The sequence below is a fragment of the Phragmites australis genome, chromosome 2, assembly GCF_958298935.1.
Source record: "Phragmites australis chromosome 2, lpPhrAust1.1, whole genome shotgun sequence".
In the NCBI taxonomy this organism is placed as follows: Eukaryota; Viridiplantae; Streptophyta; class Magnoliopsida; order Poales; family Poaceae; genus Phragmites; species Phragmites australis.
In genome coordinates, this window is record NC_084922.1 from 14,624,041 (window position 1) to 14,645,367 (window position 21,327).

General features: G+C 51.0%; 1 protein-coding gene and 1 pseudogene across 1 annotated transcript; both read right to left on the reverse strand.

Annotated features, from left to right (window-relative positions):
- Positions 1-586: 586 nt before the first annotated feature.
- Positions 587-1,858, reverse strand: LOC133903159 (probable sarcosine oxidase; annotated as a pseudogene).
- Positions 1,859-3,608: 1,750 nt separating this feature from the next.
- LOC133900515 (uncharacterized) lies at positions 3,609-19,355 on the reverse strand. The gene is made up of 2 exons (XM_062341677.1): positions 18,644-19,355; positions 3,609-4,139 (listed from the first exon to the last, which is right to left on the reverse strand). Exons 1-2 carry the CDS (start codon positions 19,314-19,316, stop codon positions 4,030-4,032), a joined length of 783 nt encoding a protein of 260 aa, XP_062197661.1. The 5' UTR covers positions 19,317-19,355; the 3' UTR covers positions 3,609-4,029.
- Positions 19,356-21,327: the final 1,972 nt, after the last annotated feature.

The window sequence follows — 21,327 nt, forward strand, 5'->3', positions numbered from 1 at the left end:
GGTTTGTCAGCGAGCTAGACATGTTTGGTGAGAGAAAGATGACCAAGGAATACTAAGAAAAGCTCACGCCATTTGGTGTAATTTGGCGGAGTGAGGACAAGAACAAATGGGATGTAGGACTTGATGTTGGAGACACTCAAAGAGATGGCGGAAGGATTTGGTGGGGGTCGTGCATTGTTGGCCATGGCAGACAGAGAGGCGGTGAGCAAAGGAGAGAGAAGGATCGAAATTTCGGATGATACTAAGAAAGCATGTTTACAGGAGAGGAATGCATGCAATGATGATTTTCCATTGATGCCAGTCCATATTTGTAGTGTACATAGGAGGGATTATAGGATACAACCAAAGACTAATTACAGATGAGGTAATCAAGGAAAGTATAAACTATCCTTATCTAATACAATCAATAGGATCTGGTCCTATCGGGTGATTACAGCATAATTGCCAAATCCGCTACAGTGCTTATCTGACAATGTATTCCAACACTAAATTAACATCACTCTTATTTCAAGCTATTTCAATGCATCTACGACAAGAATCACAAAGAAAAATAGTAGGACAACACATGATCACATCCATGATCATCTCAACAATCCTTGGCGTTTCCCATGGGGTTGTCGTTGAACCGGTTGATCCTGAAGTGGTCGAGCTCCACGTCGGCCTCGACCATAGTCCTCGCCTCGCAGTCGATGGCCATCTCCGCCAGGATCATGCCCACCGTCGGACCCATCTTGAACCCATGCCCGGAGAACCCAGCCCCTACCACCACGTCCTCCCCAAACTCCCTACCCAGGAAGTCGATCATGAAGTCCTTATCCGGCGTCATGGAGTACATGCACGATTGCCAGAGGACCAGCCCACTGGTGGTCTTCACGTGGTCGGGCAAGAACTACTCGCGGGGACACCTGATCGGCGACGTTGCCATCGCTGGAGACCCAGTCATGGCTGTCTGGGTCGCACGACGGCCCTCCATCGTAGTTGCCTTGATCAGGCCTGGGAGCTCCAGCGACAGCATGTGAAGCGGCTGGATGGGGAGCTCCATGTCAGCAACGGACCTGACCAGCCTAATCATCCAGGCTCCCATCATCACCACACACTTGGTGCGGTGGAACTCCTCCCCCGTGCTAGTCTTCACCATGATGCCACCCTCCGGCCCAAAAACCTAAGGTTTCCTCTGCAAGTTCATGATGTCGATGACCTCCGTGTTGTCCTTGACCACGGCGCCCTTCTTGACGGCGAGCGCCTAGAACAGTGGAACATGGTCACTGCCTTGATCGCGTCAGCACACCTGCCGTGCTTGCTTACTGCGGTCACCTTGAAAGAAAGCGCGAAGAAGAGAAGAAATCCCACTCACCAATGTGGTCGAGTATGCTCTGCATTTAACGTTTCAGAGGCGCAACATTATTGCCCAACAATAGCGTCGGTTTACAACTGAGTCATGGCTGAGCATGTTACAACGATCGCCGCTTCTTGGCAGCAATACAAGGAGAAAGACTTGGTGAATTAGTTACAAGACGAGGTCAAATATCTGCTTTAACACACCCACCCGTCCGGGACTAAAACACACACCCCCACCTCGCAGTCAGGTCCACCTCATCTGTGCCAGTGTTCCTGAAGGTGGAGAGGAGTGCGGTGTTTCCACATGGGCCCATGGAGAGCTGCGGCACCAAGATGAGCACAAGGCAGCCAGAGTCGGCCTCGGCATCCGCCCAGAGGTGACGAGCGCGGCGTACCATAATGGGTAGTGCGCCTTTGGGTAGGCATTGCGGATGGTGCGTGACTCGCCGTGCGAGTAGCCAAGATGATGGAGCAGGTCGAAGCGCTCCAGGAGCAGGGCACGCGCATTGCGCAGGCGCATCTACCCATGATTTATAGGTGAGCTTGTGATTTGGTAAGCACGTGCGACGTTGTCAAATTGTAATTTGCAGGTAATGCTCTTAGAAATTGCTATAGCTAGGGCCGGCAATGGGGCGAGCCAGGTCGGGTCCCCGCAAGTTTTACACCCAGCGGGGGTGGGGTGAGGCTAGGTTTTCGCCCGCAGGGGTCGCAGGTCAGGACCCCGATTGCGGGTCGGGTCAGGGGTGGGGGCTGATTTTCGCCCGCGGGCCTCAGCAAGCACCTGACTCCTGGCTGCCGTCGCTCGTCCACCTCCCGTATGCCAGCCCCTCACCGCCTGCCCACGCCTGCCTACCTCCCAGCCACCGTCGGCTGCCCTACCTCCGCCTGCACCTGCTGCCTCCCAGTCGCGCCGCGTCTGCCGCCCTCTTCATTTACTATATACGTACGTCATTATCTGATGACTTATGAGAAAAATAAATAGAGGCGGGTCACTTTTATCTTTTTACCTAGCCACCGCCGGCAACTAGTGATTGGTGATTACCTTTACAAACGAAAATAATTTTAAGGTCCCAATCGTGCTTTATGGAATGTGCCAAGCGTAGTGATATTTTACTATGCTCCTGGAGTCCTTGTGATTGGTGAAACTTCAACTTTGACTATCTTACCTATCTATGGGAATGGTACGTATAGTTGTCTAAAAAAACTTTACAATGCTGCAATGACATTGTCTCAATTACAAGTAAAAGAAGCACGTGTGCACCACCACACAGTACACGATATACTCATACACACGCGAGTACACATACACATCGAAGTTTAGACACCATCTTGTCCTAAAACATTTAGGTATATATGTAACCATCTCATGGCCATATGATGTATGAGTTCGTAAGTTATACATTGCTCTTGTGTTGTGTTCCACTATCCTGACATGACCTTACTCGCTCATTTGAGTCACTAAACACATCTCTCGTGCATGCATATGCATCAATTGATGCACTGCAGCCAACGTGGCAGATTCACCATACCAAATTCAACACATACCTACACAAATTCCATGATCAAGGAGTGATCCAATATTCCAATGCAAGATAGGCTGTTTGTATACGAACAAATAACACCTAGTAACAACATTACAAAGTTGGAATCAGCGTAATTACAAGGCACCGAGCTTTTATCCATAAGCTGGCTAGATGAATCAGATAGGACATGGCCAAATTATAATCAAAATTGCACTGGCTAGATCAACGAGGTCAAGTTCTACCAAGATGGCAGAATCACATGGTTGCACCGTTCATGCATGTGCGGCAGCGTCACTACTCTTACGTGCTTAGGGGCGTGTATTTCTTATGAGAAGACCAAACTTAACCTTATTTTCCTGAAATATTCATGCTTAGAGGCGTGTATTGTAGTGTATATTTTACTTCATGTGTCCCTTCTTAATTCCTATTTTTGTTGTATTCTTTACCTATTTTGCCATAGTGTACTCGCACATGGTAGTGCAAAGCCCAAATTTTAATTCATGCGTCTCTTCTGTTTTGTTGTATTCTTTTCTCATGCTGCAGGGGTATTACCTATCTCACTTGTGTACCCTGTTGGCTGTAGCATCGTTTAGAATGAGCGAAATAGCTGACCTGCTTTCCAAAGTAAGAGGCCCAAATCAGTTCATCTCTTACCCCACCACAATTGTTCAGCATCCAGTTGAAGAGCCAGAAACACTTGTACAAAAGGCGAAGTAGCCACGAGAATGCAGAAATTCAAAAGGAGAATAGTACAAACAATTGGCATACACATTAATTCGCATCAAAAAGAGAATAGTACAAACAATTCGCATACACTCATACGAATGGCAGTTTTGACCACAACATCTAACTGATGTTGAAAACCCCCAATTCACAATGATATACTGGAATGGAAAAACGCCAAACCAGCAGTCACAGCACGACAGCAAGGGTACCAACGATCAAGAACTTGGAATGTGCTTCGCGCATACATAATTGTTCAGGAACATCCTCAGAAAATGTAAACGCATAGAAACTACAGACAGTAGGGAAATAACTGTACATGTCCCGCTACATCAGTAACTAGTCGGGCTGCTTTATCAGTGCATACTGCAACAAAGAAGCACGGAATTTGATCTCAAGAACTGCCGCTGGTAGCATAGATGCATTACCCACATATTGTAACTCTTCACCTCAAGGGATCCAACATCCTCACATCATGCTTCTTGCGCCTGCAGCGGTGATGGCTCTTCTGCTCCCCAAAATTACTGTCACCAACGATTTTCATTTTCTTCATATCTGCATATGCATATGACAAAAAAGAACAGTGGTCAGCACAGCTTCTAGGAGGATACAGATAAAAGACATGCATTGGAACAGGAACATCATCCAAAACCATTTTCAATACAAGTAGCTGAAGGAACCAATACCAGGGCCTTTGCAAAAGGACAAGTGAAAATTCCACTTTGGCAGTAGGGTCGACAGATTTCCAAAAACATCCTAAATTCTAATCTAGCAATACCAATATTGCTTGCATATCCATTACAGAATGTCGCTATTCAAACACGGCATCACAAATATTTAGTGCAACTACATCATTTTAGGAAAGAATATTTTACATGACCCAACAGACTCCACATGCCGAGAGTGATGACCAATGATGAGCAGAGGTCTGATTCGCAGATTCCGTTAAAACAACAGACCTAATTAGGATGCAGGTTTTCCTATTCTTTTCTGTTCGTATATATTCAGTTTCCGATGTGTCATAGAAACCAAAATGGTACAACAAAAAAATTTCTTCAAATCAGAATCAAATATCTCCAAAAATGTCCAGTAGCACAAAGACAAATAACTAGAATATTCGGTAACCGTTGGGGATAGTTGTTAAAGACCCCTGACGGCCCCTTTGCTCAGCTAGCCCATGCCCATGGGCCCACGCCTCCCGAAGACCGCTTTCTGACTTCCAGGCTTCGGAGTAACCACATTTCGGAGCCATAACTCCCAATGCCTCCATCTCCCGGAGCCATACCCCCCAAAGCCTCCATCTCACAGAGCCATACATCCCCAAGCCTCCATCTCCCGGAACCATACCTCCCCCGGAGCCCTTGTCTCCGGGACTCGGGCAGGATTCCCAAAGGTTACGAAGTAAGCCATCGGGCCTCAAGAAAGATCTGCCAGAAAAAGAACACCGGTCATCCTTTGCCTGCAAGGAAGTGACCAGCATTAAGTACCTAAGCTAGTAAGCGCCGTCCTGACAGCACGGCCCCAAGCCGCGATTGGCGACCGGCTCACCCCTCTGGATACAGGCACCACAATAGTTTTCATGGTAGATATTTATCTTCTATGTAGGGTAAAAAATAGTTATCTAGGATAAGACCATGTAACTCGGTCAGATCCTAGATATTTTACACATAGCGATAACTAATACGCTAAGTTACACACAACCCTATAAATAAGGGGTCATGATCATCTTAGAAAGAGAGCACGCTCAACACAGAACGAAGGAGCATAATCACAAAATCTTCTTGTGATACTCCCCCTAGCCCGGTCCATATTTTTACTATCAATACATTTGTGGTGTTCCTTCCTCTCAAACTTCATCTCTAAGCTTGAGTCTCTTCCTTAGAAGAAACTATCGCTGTACTTGCTGAGGCAAGGCAATCTTTAGCTCCAACAGCACACCGTCCATAGGGATTCGAACACAGAAGTGCTAAGACAGATAGGATACCACCCAAGAAGAAGACCACCAAGGCCGCGGCGACGGCAACCGACCCCCTGATCACGCCTGTGCGACAGTCCAGGCGACCAGGCGCAGGCCGCACCGACGACGAGTCCCCAACCGGGGGGAACGAGGGCCTTACGACCACCGCCGACCCAGCCATGACCATAGCTACGACCGGCACCGAGGGGCTCCCTACCCCGGAGACCCAACAGCAACAGCAGCAGCAGGGCGGGGTCCCCGCTGCACCCCTAAGGGCCGCGACCGACGCGACAGCCGAAAACACCATTCCACCCGAGCGTCAATCACACCTGGCGACACTCCTGACCCATATGGAGGAACTACAAACAGCCCTACGGGTCGAGCAGCAAGCTACCTGCACGACCACCGCCGCCCCCGTGATGACCGGCGCTGTTCAGATCCAAGCTCTACGGGCCGATGAACTCTTCGACGTCAGGGCACCGCACGTTCGGCCTCCGGAGCCCCAGAGTCGACGTCGCGAGGATCCCCTGCAAGACTACAACTCTCCTGTGCAGGCCGACCTGCAGAGGACGCCCTTCCCGAAGGGCTTTCGGACCCCAAAGCTACCTAAGTTCAAGGGCGATTCAGACCCTGATGAGTTCGTCTGGTCCTACGCCCTCGCCATAGAAGTTAGCGGGGTTGGACTGACCACCATGGCTAAATGCTTTCCTCTCGCCTTAGAAGAGGTAGCCATACGCTGGTTCTGGGCACTAGACCCTGGCGCTATTCACGCCTGGTCCCAACTCCGAGACCTATTCCGCAGCAACTTCCAAGGCACCTTCGTCGAGCCAATAATCTCCAGAAGCCTGTTCACTGTCAGACAGGAGCTAGACAAAACCCTCCGGGATTACATCCAGGTTCTCCAAGACCAAAGCCCAGATTAGGGGCATATCGGATTCTTCGATCATCGATGCCGCAACCCAGGGCCTAGCCATCATATACGATCGGCTGAATCGACGTCCCATACACACGGCGGAAGTCATCATGAGCAAATTCAAGGAATATGCGCGCGCAGAGGATAAACTTTGCCGTAGACGCTCGCGAGCTACCGAGACTTCCCATGTCAACCCCAAGAAGTCACACTTGCAGGCGGGACCGTCACACGCCCCCTCTCCCCCATAGAAGAGGGGCTTCGAGGAGGCTCATACCTCCGGGTCCCAAAGAGGGCGGCAGCGGCAACGCCGAAACATCAACAACATCAGCCCCAGCCGCAGGGCTCCAAACCAAAACCACCCTAGGGGACACGCTCCGAACCGGTGTTCCGATGAGGAATCCTGGTGCACTCTACACGGCACGGGACGAGGACACAACACCGACAACTGCCGGACCCTCACTACCTTCCGAGAAGAATGCCTCGGGAGGCAGGCAGCCTTCACCTCAACTGAGAGGGCCACCAAAGAGCGGTCCGAAGATCGCAGGCTACCGGCTAGCCGGCGGGTTGATCATCTGGCCTTGCAGAACCCTCCGCAGCTAGCCCTACCTTCTCCGCCCCGGCCATCCGCAAAGTGATACAACGACGAGGGGGCACGGGGCAAACAGATCGTCCTCGCTATAACCGGCGAAGGGAGCTCCGGCTGCGCTTCGAAACGGCAGCAGTGAGACTACGCACGCGGGGTGCACCACATCGGAGCAACCAGCATCCATCGACAGGCCCCCGAATGGATCGGCGCCCCCGTGACATTCACCATCGACGACTCCGAGGGGGTGAAATTTCCCCACTCCGATACCCTGGTCATATCAACCAACATCGCTGAAGTCAAGGTCCGGAGAATACTGGTCAACGGAGGCAGCTCGACGGACCTCCTATTCATACATGCCTTCGACCAGCTCCGAATCCTGTGAAGCCGGCTCTCGCCAGGCCACAGACCCCTCCAAGGTTCAATGGGCCCCCTCGACGCCCTAGGCCAGATAGAACTCCCAATCATCTTCGGCGAAGGACCCGCAGCACGGACAGAAGTAATCACCTTCGACGTTGTGGACATGCCTTACGCCTACAATGCCATTCTGGAACGAGGAACCCTGAACAAATTTGGAACCGTACCCATCACAATTACCTCTACTTGAAAATGCTCGGACCCTAGGGACTGATAGCTATCCATGGCGACCAAGACTTAGCTAGACGCATCGAGTACGGGCACCCTGCTCCACTCCCTGGTCGCCACATTCATGCAGTAACCCAGGAGGGCTCCAAGGACCCTATATCCCAGGCACCACGACCCTCCGAGGCCACAACCAAAGGAAGACATAAAGTGTGTCCCCATACATCCAGACCAACCCGACCGGGCCTTCCAAATAGGGGCAGACCTCACCTCCGAGCAGGAAGCCCAGCTTCTGGCTGTCCTACAGGATAACCTCGACACATTCGCATGGTCACCGCATTATCGAACACTCTCTGCAGGTCGACCCGAAGGCCCGTCCCGTACACCAGGGGCTTCGCAAACTCCCCAGAGCGGGCAAAGGCCGCAAAAGAGGAGGTCTAGAAGCTACTAAAGGCCGGTGTTATCCGAGAGGTAATCCACTCTGATTGGCTCTCCAACACCGTCCTGGTCAAAAAACACAGCGAAAAGTGGCGTATGTGCATCGATTTCACATCGCTAAACAAAGTGTACCCTCGGGACCCGTACCCCCTTCCTCGCATCGACCAGCTAGTAGAATCCAGCACCGGCTGCAAGCTGCTAAGCTTCCTAGACGCCTACTCCGGGTACCACCAGGTGTGGATGGCAATAAAGGATGAGAACAAGACTAGCATAATTACCCCATTCGGGGTAAGGGGTATACTGCTATGTCCGGATGCCTTTCGATCTTCAAAATGCTGAGGCCACCTTCTCTCGCCTAGTGCATAAGGTACTGCAACAGCAACTGGACTGTAATGTCGAAGCCTATGTGGACGATATCGTGATAAAAAGTCGGCTCGAAACCAACCACGTCGCGACCTGCAAGAAACATTTGATAGCCTCCGAGCTGCAGGCATACGGTTGAACCCAGAGAAGTGCGTATTCGGCGCAAAGGCAGGAAAGATGCTGGGATATCTCGTCTCCCGGAGAGGCATTGAGGCCAACCCTGGCAAGATTCGTGCCATCGCAGAGATGTCACCTCCCACCAATCCAAAAGAAGTACAACGCTTGGTCGGCCACCTCGCAGCCCTCAACCACTTCCTCGCCACATCCGTCGAGCATAGCCTCCCCTTCTTCAAAACGCTGAGGGGCTCCGAACCGTTCAGCTAGACTTCAGAGTGCCAGGCGGCATTCGAGGCCCTCAAGACCCACCTTTCCCGCCTCAAAACACTCGCAATGCCCCTCTCCGGCGAAGGGCTGCTCCTATACTTGTCCATCTCTATCTCTGCTGTCAGCACCGCCCTAGTGCGGGAGGAGAAGAGTGACAATCACTCTGCTCAGAGGATCGTATACTATGTCTCGGAGGCCTTAGCCGCGGCCAAGACGCGCTACACCGAGCTCGAAAAAATAGCATACGCCCTGCTGATGGCCTCACGCAAACTCCGGCACTAGTTTCTTGACTACGACATCACTGTCCCAATCTCTTACCCACTTGGCGACATGTTTCGCAACCAGGAGGTGACGGGACGTATCGACAAATAGACAGTAGAGCTAGCCCCCTTCGTGGTAAGATTTGTGGCCCGCACCGCTATCAAATCCCAAATCTTTACAAACTTCATCGCCAAATGGACTCCGGCGCCCGCCAAACCCACCACTACCCCTCCCCAAGACATTGGACTATCTACACCGTCGGAGCATATGGCTCCATGGGCGCCGGAGCCGGTGCGGTCCTCATCTCCACCACAGGCCAGCAGGTCCAGTTCGCAGCTCGTCTGGATTTCAAGACAACTAACATAGCCGAATACGAAACCGCCCTCTTGGCCCTCCAGAAGGCTCGAGCATTAGGGGCAGCCAAAGTCATCATCCGGACCGACTCTTAGATCGTCGCCAGCCACGTCGACAAAAGCTTCCAATTTCAGCATCCGGACATAGCAAGATACCTCGAAAGCCATTTGCAAAGCCAAAGCACACTTCCGCGACATATCAATACGCAACATACCACGAACGGACAACGGCCACGGTTGGGCACCTTCCTCGAGACTACACCAGCTGGCTGCTAAAACTCTTGACGAGACGGCCGCCACCATCCTCCCCATCGAAAGCACCGATTGGAGAGCTCCCCTCTTATCCTTCCTCAGTGGAACAGAAGAGCTGTAAGACCTAATTGCGCTCCGCCGCATTCAGCATCACACCAGGGGCTACCATGTCATAAAAGGAGCCCTTTACAAAAACAGGTGTCTGCGCTCCCCTCCTTCGCTACATCACCAGACAAGAAGGGGCCTTTGCGGCAACCATTTGGCGCCTCGCGCCCTAGCCGGCAAGGCCCTCCGCCAGGGGCTTCACTGGCCTACAATCATGTCCGATGCAGAAGACCTCGTCCGCCTCGCGCCCTAGCCGGCAAGGCCCTCCGACAGGGGCTCCACTGGCCTACAATCATGTCCGATGCAGAAGACCTCGTCCGCACCTGCTAAGGATGCCAATGGATGGGACGACAAAGCCACCGGCCCCCGGCTCCCCTACAACCAATCGCTCCCGTCTGGCCCATGGCTCGTTGGGGCATGGACCTAATCGGTCCATTCCCCCATGCCAAAGGCAACCTTCAGTACGCGGTGGTAGCATTGGAGTACTTCTCCAAATGGATCGAGACCAAACCCCTCACGACGATCACATCGAAGAATATCCAGAAATTCTTCTGTAAAAACATAATCTGCCACTTCGACGTCCCACGACAACTCACGGTCGATAACGGCACACAATTCGACTCCGAGCCTTTCAGACAATTCTGCAACGACCTCGGCATCGAATTATGCTTCGCTGCAGTTCAACATCCTCAATCCAACAGGGCTATCGAACGGGCCAACGACAACATTCTCTCCGGCTTAAACCACCGACTCGTCGGCCTAGCTCGAGGCATGTGGGTCAAGGAACTCTCTAAGGTTTTATGGTCCCTCCGCACCACTGTCACGCGAGCCACAGGATTCACCCCTTTCCGCCTCCTATATGGCGACGAAGCCATGACCCCCATCAAGGTCAAGGGATGCTCGCTCTAGGTACAACTCCCACAAACTACTGGAGAAAGAGAACTATCCCTCAATCTCACCGAAGACTAAAAATCTCCGTGCCAAAATCATCTCACCCCTACGGTATCTTCCCTACTCACACCTAACGCTACGTTGTACCCCTCAGATCTCGCAACCCGCGGCCACTAACAAACCGCAAAATGCGAAGGGGCTGGGATAGGGGGCACAGGCGAAACGTTGATACGATAACAAAGCATTGATGCGATAAATTATAAAAACACCAAAAAAAAAACAAAGCTAACACAACGCAAGTTTATTCATACACGATATACAAAGAGTTTGCATTCAGCTAACTGATGTACATCGAATCTATGCCTAGCAAACTTGCTTACTTGTTATGCCTCCTCGAAACACTACGGGAGGACGAGGGCGCTCGACCGCCACGCCTCCTAGAAATACCACGGGACTTCGAGGATTGAATCCGGTAACTGCGCACAGAGGGTCGACGCGAATCCCCTCCACAGAGGGAACCACTGCCTAAAGCGGAGCCCCATCGACCTCGGGAAGACGAAGGATCTGCTGGGAAGGGATACGAGTCGAAGGGTGAGAAATTCAGCTCATCCTCCTGCTCTTCCGGCGGGGACTCCGCAACCTGCACCTCCACCTTCACCTCGGCCAGCATAGGCTCAAGGATTTCCAAAAGCACCCTTCCATCAGAATCCCGGAGGAGGAAAAAGCGTTGAAAGAAGCGTGAACCGACAACCTCCCTGGCTATTCGAGCTGCACACCAGTCGTCCTTTGTAACAAAACATACATCCGGGGTAGAGACAAGGGGGTCCTCCGGCTCAACCTTGACCAAGACATCGGCGGCCACCTTTGAACCCACGCGCCCCTCGGAATCACAGAGCATAACAAAATGACCACGCCGTCGGACAGACGGAGTTGCCCCGAATGCTCTAGACACACTCGATCCCTCCTCGGAGGCATCATCCCAGATACGAGCAAGGCCCCCTCCGGCTTCGGGCTGCCGCACCTATACACACAGATCGGACTCCAGTTAGCCTCAAAGGCACGAACACTCCAGAATAACACAGGCGAACCACAAGAAGACAGACATGACTCCATTTAGATAAGAAAAAAGAACAAATACATAAAGCAGAAGGGGGTAGTCAACATACTAAGACTTTGACCCCCTTCGGAAAGAAAGAAAGCAAAAAACAGACAGCCTGCAACAGAGCTACACCTCTGGGGCATCCACACACGAAGACTGCTCCTGCGGGGCAACGGCGCAAAGCGAGAGGCCTCCAGAGGGCCGCGGTGCGCTTGCAGGCTCCGGACAAGGGCCGGACCTCCCGACGAAGAACCCGGACGAAGACCTCCCGAGGCACCTGGAGTCTCCTGACCTGCCATGTAGCGCAACGTCACGCCCCGGTTGTGCCTTGCCCACAAGTTATGACGGAAGTTCTCCAGAGCCGCATGAATCTCCACCGGAAGTGCTTTCGGGCCGAAAACCCTCGATCACGGAGTCCGACACCTGCTGCTCTAGTACTTCGAGAGGACCAACCCACGCTTGGTGCAGCAGGGTCAGCTGGAGCGCCGCGGCCACGCGTGCGCTAGACCTCACGTATGTCTCCGCAACTCTAACCATGACCTTCGCGGCAGACCGAAGCCAGAAGAGCGGCATTGCTGACGCCTCCAAGTAGGAAGGTAGTAGAGGACATCTGGCCCCAAGGTCGCTCAGGACGTCGAAGGTGATCCGGGCAACCTCCGACGCAAGTGCAACTAACCGCTGGCACTCCGAACGCAGTGCTCCCTCCGATGCCTAAGCCTCCTTCAGCTCTCGCCGCACCTCGCCCACCACGGCCCAAAGGGTCTCAACATCACCTTCGACCGACACCCGGGCCGCATTGGCCGCATCAGCAAACTCCCTTGCCTCCCGAAGGTCTTCGGCAGCCTTCCGCGGCTCAGCCTCCACGCGCTCCCGCTTCAAAGCCTCCTCCCGCCAGAGACCCTCCTCACGCTCACGGAGCACCATCTCCTCAGCCCTCGTCAAAATTACTTGCTACGAGGCACAACAAAAAAAGGAAAAGGACAAAATAATCTACTCAGAACCAGACACCGAACTCGGTAAGTCACGACTAAACCACTGACCTGCAGGGCCACCGTTACCAGACGTGCCTCCACTTCCTCCAAAGGACACTGGGCCAACGATCGCTCAACCTCTCCACTCCGGAGAATAGAGGAGGCCACGACGAAGGCCCTTGACGCCTCCGGGCACAGCGCGAAATCATCCAAAGTCAAAACCCCAAGGCGGGGCCCCCCTCGGCTGTCGCGGAGGGAGCCTCGGCGGAGGGCACAGTGCCCCCAGCACCGGCCGTCCGGGCCAAGTCACCAACCGGCTCGGGGCTCCGCGGAGACGAGGCCACATCCCCCAAGGCGGCCTTCGGGGACACCTCCGGAGGAGTCCCCGACCCCTGCCAGAGCTCCCCAGCCTCCGAGGAAGGAGTCGAAGACACATCCACCTCGGCGGTCGCTGCGAAATACCATGAAACACAAGGTCAAGATCCCGGTGCACGACCCAAACAAGACCCCCAAACCCTCTTATAGAAGGGCCCGTAACGTCATCGACGTCCGAACCGGCGAACCTAAAATCATATTCCACGGAAGCCACGCCTCCTCTCCGGCTCTGGCCATGGTCTGCAATGTCCGGAGAGGCCAGGCCCTTCCCCGGTCACCATCGCCGAGCTGACCCTCACCTCCGGACAGGTCGCCCGCGCTCCCGGCCCGCCTCTAACGCTTCCTACGGACCAGCGGCACCTCGGACGACTCAGACGTCGAGCCAATATGCAAACCTCCGGAGACAGAAGGCTGCCAGGCCTGGAGCGGCTTCGCACGGATCGCGGGAGCGGCGCGCGCTCGTTTCCCGGTAGCCTTAGGCTCCAACGGATCCCGCCACGCCTGAGCCCCCACTCCGAGATAAAAGCAGACGCGGTTGTACCGCTCCCAACTCCGTGTCAGAGCCACCAGCCGCTCTCGCTCCGCGTGAGTAGTTGGGCCCAGGATCACCTCGGCGATCCCTACCGTACGCTCCAGCGAAAGGCAGCTCTCTGAAAGAAAAAGGCAGCTCACATCTGCGAATCAAAAATCAGACAACAAAGAGGACTCACCAAAGCTGACCGGGGGGGGGAGGGGGTCGGAGTACACCTTCAGCAACTCTTCCGCACCTTGCTCGAAGGCGCAGTCTCAGCCCATCTGAAGGGGCTGAATGAGCAACATGGTGAACTCCTCCACGAGATCACGCATGCTCATCCTTTCAACCACCCTCCGGAGAAGGGCCAGCTACGAAGCAAACTAGTCGTCCGTGATCCCCGTCTCCGGCTCCGGGACATACGTGATATCTCAGTTTGTGGAGCGAAAGGGGGATGCGAGACCAATGTTGTAGTAAAACCATCAATGCAACCAGCCGGTATACCACCGACCGTTAATAGCCTTCGCCGGGAACAGAACTGTGGCGGTATCTGGAAATTAACAATACCGAAGCTGAGAGGCCTCTTCGTCCCCTCGCCCTTGATCATCTTCGGCTGACAGCTGGCGAAGTGGAGGGCCACGAAGAAGTCCGCCCTCCCTTCGCACCCCTCCGCCCGCATGGCCCACTCGAAGGTGGCCAGGCGGACGATGGCGTTGGCATGGAGCTGCGGAAGCTCCACGTAGTAGTGGTGGAGCACCTCCTCGAGCAGGGCGTCGACGGAAAGCCCAGGCCCGCTTTGAAGAAAGCCTTGAACACCACGACTTCGTGGGCTAGAGGCTCCGGGACCTCCTCGTCCAACGAAGGCCGAACGACGGCTCTAGAGGGAATCTTCCCCTCCCTAACCATCCGATCAAGCTCCTCATCATCAATGGCAGACACCCCCAGCACGGTGGTCTGCTGGGGATGACTTATGCTGGCGCGGCGGAGCTCCACCCCAGGCGGCGACCCCATCAACAACGGGGGAACCGACGCCACCGGAGGACCCCCCGTCGCGGCCGCACCGGCGGTTTCGCTTGCCGCCTGAGTTCCTGCTCCACCCAGGGCACTTGAGCTAGCCATACGGATCACAGGAAGACGGCGAAAGGCGTTGGACGGCGGAGAAGAAAGAAGAGCAGCAATCGACAACCACACGCGTAAAGCAAGGACAACTGGAGGCAAAGGACAGACGAGAACATGACGCGAGCGAAAAGGCCGCTCAGGGTAATCCCTCCCCTTATAAAGGTAAGGGAGAGATTACCCCCCTAGAAAAACGAGCGTATGCCCTTCCTTCGCCTGCCAGGCCACGATCATGAGGAAGCGGAACCGACCCCTACGACCCCCCAACCACAAGACCCCACGCGTCCCATGTCCACCTGACAAGGCGTAATCGCGCCTTCCTCACAGGGCGCATTCAATGCCCCTTATCACCAGCGTCATCGAACGGATAGTTCAGATCAAGTGGATCGAATCTTCCCAGGCAAGCCAAGCGATATTAGTGACCGTGAGCCATCAACAGCAAGCCAGGGACCGCCGAAGGCCCTGCTCCGAAAGAACTGCGGGCCCGAAGCCTCCATCTTCCAGAGCCATGAAACCTCCATCTTCCGGAGCCATGAAGCCTCCATCTCTCGAAGCCATGCCTCCCCCCCCCCCCCCGGAGCCCCTGTCTCCAGGGCTCGGGCAAGCTTCCCAAAGGCTACAGGGTAAGCCATCGGGCCTCAAGAAAGATCTGCTAGAAGAGGAATGCCGGTCATCCTTTGCCTGCAAGGAAGTGATCAGCATTAAGTACCTAGGCTAGTGGGCGCCGTCCTGACACCCCAGTAAAATGGAGGTTATCCTAACACCCCTGACAGCGCGGCACCGGGCCGCAATTGACGACTGGCTCACCCCTCTGGGTACAAGCACCACAATAGTTACCATGTTAGATATTTTTCTTCTATGTAGGGTAAAAAGTAGTTATCTAGGATAAGACCATGTACTCAGCCAGATCCTGGATATTTTGCACATAACGGTAACTTGTATGCTAAGTTACGCACAACCCTATAAATAAAGGGCCATTGTCATCTAAGAAAGAGAGCACGCTCAACACAGCACGGAGAAGCACAATCACAAAGTCTTCCTGTGATACTCCCCCTAGCCCGATCCATATTTTTACTATCACTACATTTGTGGTGTTCCTTCCTCTCAAACTTCGTCTCCAAGCTTGAGTCTCCTCCTTAAAAGAAACTCTCGCCGTACTTGCTGGGGCAAGACGATCTCTTGCTCCAACAGTAACTGACCAGTTACTGCTAGGGTTTGGAAGCTTGACAGCAACTTGCCTTTCTAAAATATAAGCAAGCTTGACAGCAACTTGCCTTTCTAAAATATAAGCGCACAGAACTAATAATCCACAAAATGCAATCATGTTTCCAGGATGAATGCTCAGAAACAACTAAATTTTATTAACAATGTGCAGAAAGATACATGTAGTAAACTCAGCCTGTCCCAACTATGGCATTACAGCTTACAATAACCCTAACAATTCTGACATTACCAGGTAGTTAGTACCAGTAGTTAGTACCACAAGCACTTGGAACCAGGTGCTGACAGCAGTAGGGCAGGGCTTTTTTTTTGGGTAACACCTATCAATATGGATTTTTTTAATTTTATTCTGTTAGGACAAAAAAATAGCATGGTAAGCAGATGAACCGAATCATCAAATACATTTGTTGCATGACTTTAGCATGGTAAGCGAACCGTACTGATAGCAAGAGAATTTTGGCTCGTAGCCTCGTAAAATTCTAGAAGTGCATTAGTTACCCAGGTAGCAAGGTGCTTAAAAGTAAATATGCTTTTTCGGGAAAAGGCTGACAGTCTATTTATTTGCCTATGCAATAACATGCATGTGATGTTTCTCATTGAAAAAATAGTGTTACAACAACCCTTCCAAACCTAGAGTTGCCATAGCAGTAGCTAGTACACTCATTTACGCGTACTTGTCATGTGGGGCCAACGGTTTCCTATTTGTTCCTTCAAAATAAATTAGATGCTACAAAGGTTAAGTTTGGTCGTTAGGGCTGGCCATCTATATAAGGCACGGTCGCATGGCATTATCATTTGTTAGGCAGTCAAGAATTAGCCAAGCTATCTCTCCTTTTCTCCCCCTCTTCTTCAGCTGTGTGCTCGGACTCTGTTGTGCTGCCACCACGGCGCCACCCAAGTCAAGCAGTCATGGCCCTAAACCTCCAATTCCACACAATTACCCTATTACATCTTTGGCACGTAGCATAGCTTGGTCCCTTTAATCTGAAATTTGCACGGTCTAGAATGGAAAGGAGGTATTCCGAAGCTAAAGAAATGGACAAATTGAAAGGGCAGGAGTGCAGGACTCTTGAGGAAACCAAGACTATGGTGCGCCTTTATGTCAGATGAATCTTCCAAGAACGATTCTTAAGCAGAACAGGCATGCTTTATGTTACTTGCAAAAAAATAGCAGAAGAAAATGGTCAAAAATCGAAATGCAATTTAAATGAGAATTCATATAAATGGAACCAAAACATTGAAACAAATGGAAATATCGGGAAAAAAGTATTAACAATACATTAATGTTGCTATGATAGTACCCAACACAAGAAAAACATATCAAAACCAACTACATAATCAGATTAACACAATAAAATATTGGCTACATTGCTTAAACCCATAAGCAGTTGCCAAGCTACCAGTTTCCAAATAAGACCAACTTAGGTTAGATTTAAATTGCAGTAGGACAAGCTCAATCTCAGATATTTTTTGCTCAAAAATAAATAAATTATTAACGTTATTTGTAGGGGTTCAGTTCGCAACTAGAATCAAATTTAGGTAAGGATTAGAACTGAATAGCGTAATCTGGTTCCTTATGTTCATTAAGGAAACAAGTTATGTTATTTAACTAGCGAGGAGATGGGATGTATCCCTTGTCCTAGCAAAGCCAAAATCCCTTACATAATAAACTGATTTCTTTATGAATGCCACCTAAAAATCCACACGTAAAAGCATATAAAGAGTTTGATAATTAATCTAAGAGTTATTATTTCTATCAAATTCACCTATATTATAAAGTAATAAAACATATAACCATAAAGGGAATTCTAAGGATTTGCTGTAAGAAAAAAAAGAAATATGCTTGATATCCTAAAAAAAACAACTTAGCCATCAATTTGATCAAAATAGGAATGTTTTCACGCACTTCTACTATTCATGTGTATTTTATAATTGCTAGCTCGTGTGGGCGCACGGGTTGATGGACTAGTTGGGATCCATCACGTTAGGGACCAAAGTGACACAAAGCGTGCAGGTTAAAGGACCTAAAGTGCACTTTACCAATACGACTACAGACATACACATGCCAAATTAAACAAGAAATATGTTTTGAAATACCATGCATTTTTTACAACAGTTCCATCTGAAATTCAAAGATCCCACGAGAACATATGGAACACAAAAGAATCCTAGAGGCATCAGTCATATGCATAAGAAAAGCATGTTCTTTACCAGACCAAACAATCATCTCGCATGATAAGGCAGAACAGTAATCGGACCCAATCATTTCCTCAACCATACCACCAAAATAGTTAAAATGTATGGTTAAACAAGTGCATTTCCACTAAATTAGTCAGCTGCAGTTATTTAATCCCAGTAAGAATTGCATCTTGATCTAACCAATCGGAGAAACAATAGACATTCGCATACAAGCCACAACTAGGAACAACATAGTTTGGAAATCAGGAACGGAAGAACTCAACAACCTCTAACATTTGATCCCCATCAAGAACTGTCCAAAGTCACTAGAATCTCAATCCACAAAGTTTACAAAGTAAGTATATTCTAATAAAAGATTCAATTTCAAAGAACTGCACATGGTAACGATGCCATCAATGCCAATAGCTCAGATCTACGAGGAGTCAAGGGGATTGAAAGCTAAATCGGTGAGTATCAAAAGAAATGAACTCAAGTACGGTCATCACCTCCGATCACCGCGCCCCAGAACATTTGTTGCCTCCCATCCTCCTCTTCCTCGTCGATTTCATCCCCGTACCCAAGCTCCACGTCGCCCCGGTACCCAGGCTCGCTCCCATACCCAGAATCGGCCGGGGCCGCCTCCGCTGCCGCGCTGACCCCACCAGCGCCCGCACCAGCCCCACCAACGGGCGCCAGGCCGAACTCCGTCGCCATCGGCACATCCCTCATCCGCACCTCCCCGACATCCGACGCCCACATCTCCCCGCTGGAGTCAGTGGCGCCGCCACCACCGGCGCCGCACGTAAAATGGAAGTCGGAGCACGTGCCAGATCTCCGGCGGTCGCTGCTGCGGCCGGACACCGACCGCGAGCCCGCGCCGCGGCGCCGGCGCTTGCGGAGCCCGAGCCACTGGAAGGATCCGCCGCTGCCGCCCCCCGAGGGGGCAGGGGTCGGGGCCTCCGCGTCAGGGAGGTGGGCGGAGGCGGGAGCGGTGGAGCGGTTGGAGAGGCAGGGCTTCTTGTGAAAGGGATGCCAGGAGGCAACGGCCTCGGCGAGGAGGAGGTGCGGCGGGTGGTGACGGAGCGGCGGCGCGCGCTGGGTCATCGGCGCCAGTGGGGGAGACGCATCGGGGTTAGGGTTTGGGTTGGGGAACGGACATGGCGGTGGCGTCGATCTCATTATTCGTCCCCGAGGGGAGAGGAAAGCTTGGATGCTTGATCTTTTCTTAACAAAAATATCGGTGGTAAAAAAAATGCAAAAAAAGCTGAAAAGGGCAAAATTGGACATTTGGTAGACAGTGTACGAAAATTGTTAATTTCATTGATTATTCAAGGTGGCACTCTCAAAGTCACAAATATACCTTTCAACCTGTTTGCCGAGCTTAATCTCGCTTAACAAAGACATGTACTCGTTGATTGATCTTTTAAAGAGTATAATACTCCAAGGTCCTTAATTCTGTCATGTGGTATCATTCAGATCCATATACCCTTAAAATACATATTTGAGTCACTAAAGTTGCTAAGTGTACCACTCGAAGACCGAATCTTACTAATTAGCATGATTAGGCACCTAGATTAGCATGTTCAAGTGGGCACGTAAGCAGACACATGTTGATTAGAGGGCTTCTACCTTGAGTGGCACGCTTAGTATTTAGAGATCTAGATCTTCGTTTTAAAAGTTTATGGACCTAGATAATACGGCATAATAAGTTTAAGGATCATAAGTGTATTTTACTCTTATCTAAAAGTTTTAGATCATTGAGTAATTAATAAAAATTGTAAACAAAACTATCAATAGCATTTTTATGATAGTACCTTAGATGTCGAATGAGATGAGCTGCAAATTCATGCATATGTTTCAAGAAAACATATCTTGCTGATCTTATCTCAAATTTACTTGGAACAGATCAATAGAAAATAGAGGAATGGAGAAAAAATACAGAAATGAAATAGGAGTGTAGTGATAAAATAGAGGGTTAAATAAAATAGAAGCTCCGCTTCCACCTCACCGTACTCCACCCGCGGTCTCTGCTCCAACCTCCTTGCCCCGCCCTCTAACACCCCCTGCACAGCCTCCGCCCCCTGACGCTCCACCACCTGCCTCCAACTCTGCCAGGCTTGACAAATCCGCATCGTGCGGGGCTCCATCGACACCTGACACCACAGTCCATCTCACCCTCGTCCACGCGCACCTGGGCTGCCTCCTCTCCGCACAGATCCCATCTACGGAGGCAGTAGGCGGTGCGACGATAGAGCAGGTGGCGACGGCCACCTCAAGGACAAGCTCCACACCTTCACGCGCCTCGCCGCGGAGCACCCCGCCAACACCAGGCGCGCTAGCGTCGTGCCTTCGGCCAACGTGTCGGTGACACCATCCCTTCACCCACCGTGTCGACACTACCCGCCAAATCCCTCAGATATGTGCATAGTGGTCCTCGTCGTCCCCCTAGTGCTTCGCTTGCATCATGGTCGCGCGTCCTTTCAACGTAATCTTGTCAGATCTAGCATCGACACTGACACGGGCTCCAAGAGGAGATCAGCTCCACAATAGAGGTCTGACGGCTAGCATGGAGAGCGCAAGAGTGGAGGAGGAGATGAGGCTGGTTGATTTGGGAGAAAATAAGAGCATGAAGAGTATTTTGGGCACTTTTGATAGCCACATCATCAAAACAGTAATGGTGACAAATGGAATGAGCCGGTGTTGGTATGAACCAAACATATTTGCCAACCAATGTCATGAGCCTAATAATTGAAAAAACAATGGCAAATATCGAAATCGTATTTTATGGTATAAACCTAAATTTTCCAAATACAATTGATCTCACACACCTCCTATCACACATCATATCAACATCTAATGGTTCGCATGTGTTACTTTTATATGTAGTTTAAAATTACACTATACTTATACTAAAATTACACATTCACAACAATGTAATTTTATGCTAAGCAATATGTCAATTTAGGTGAATGAGAGTTAAAAAAATTCAGGCGACTGAAAAATGTAGAAAAGGGACAGGAAGAAGTGTTTGTAATGCAATAATTCATAACAAAATATGAGAATGATATAAAGACATTAGTGCTTAATGATATATTAGTTAACATCATTTTATTTCTGTTTCACCGTTGCACGTGGGACCCTTCCATGAACTGGAACTCAACTCACCCATGGTTCACCGTACATCAAATCC

Coding starts and splice junctions, on each gene's coding strand:
- LOC133900515 (XM_062341677.1), bottom strand. CDS start 19,316: ATGAGATCGACGCCACCGCCATGTCCGTTCCCCAACCCAAACCCTAAC. Junction 4,140..18,643: donor CTGGGGCGCGGTGATCGGAG/GTGATGACCGTA, acceptor ATGCATATGCAG/ATATGAAGAAAATGAAAATC.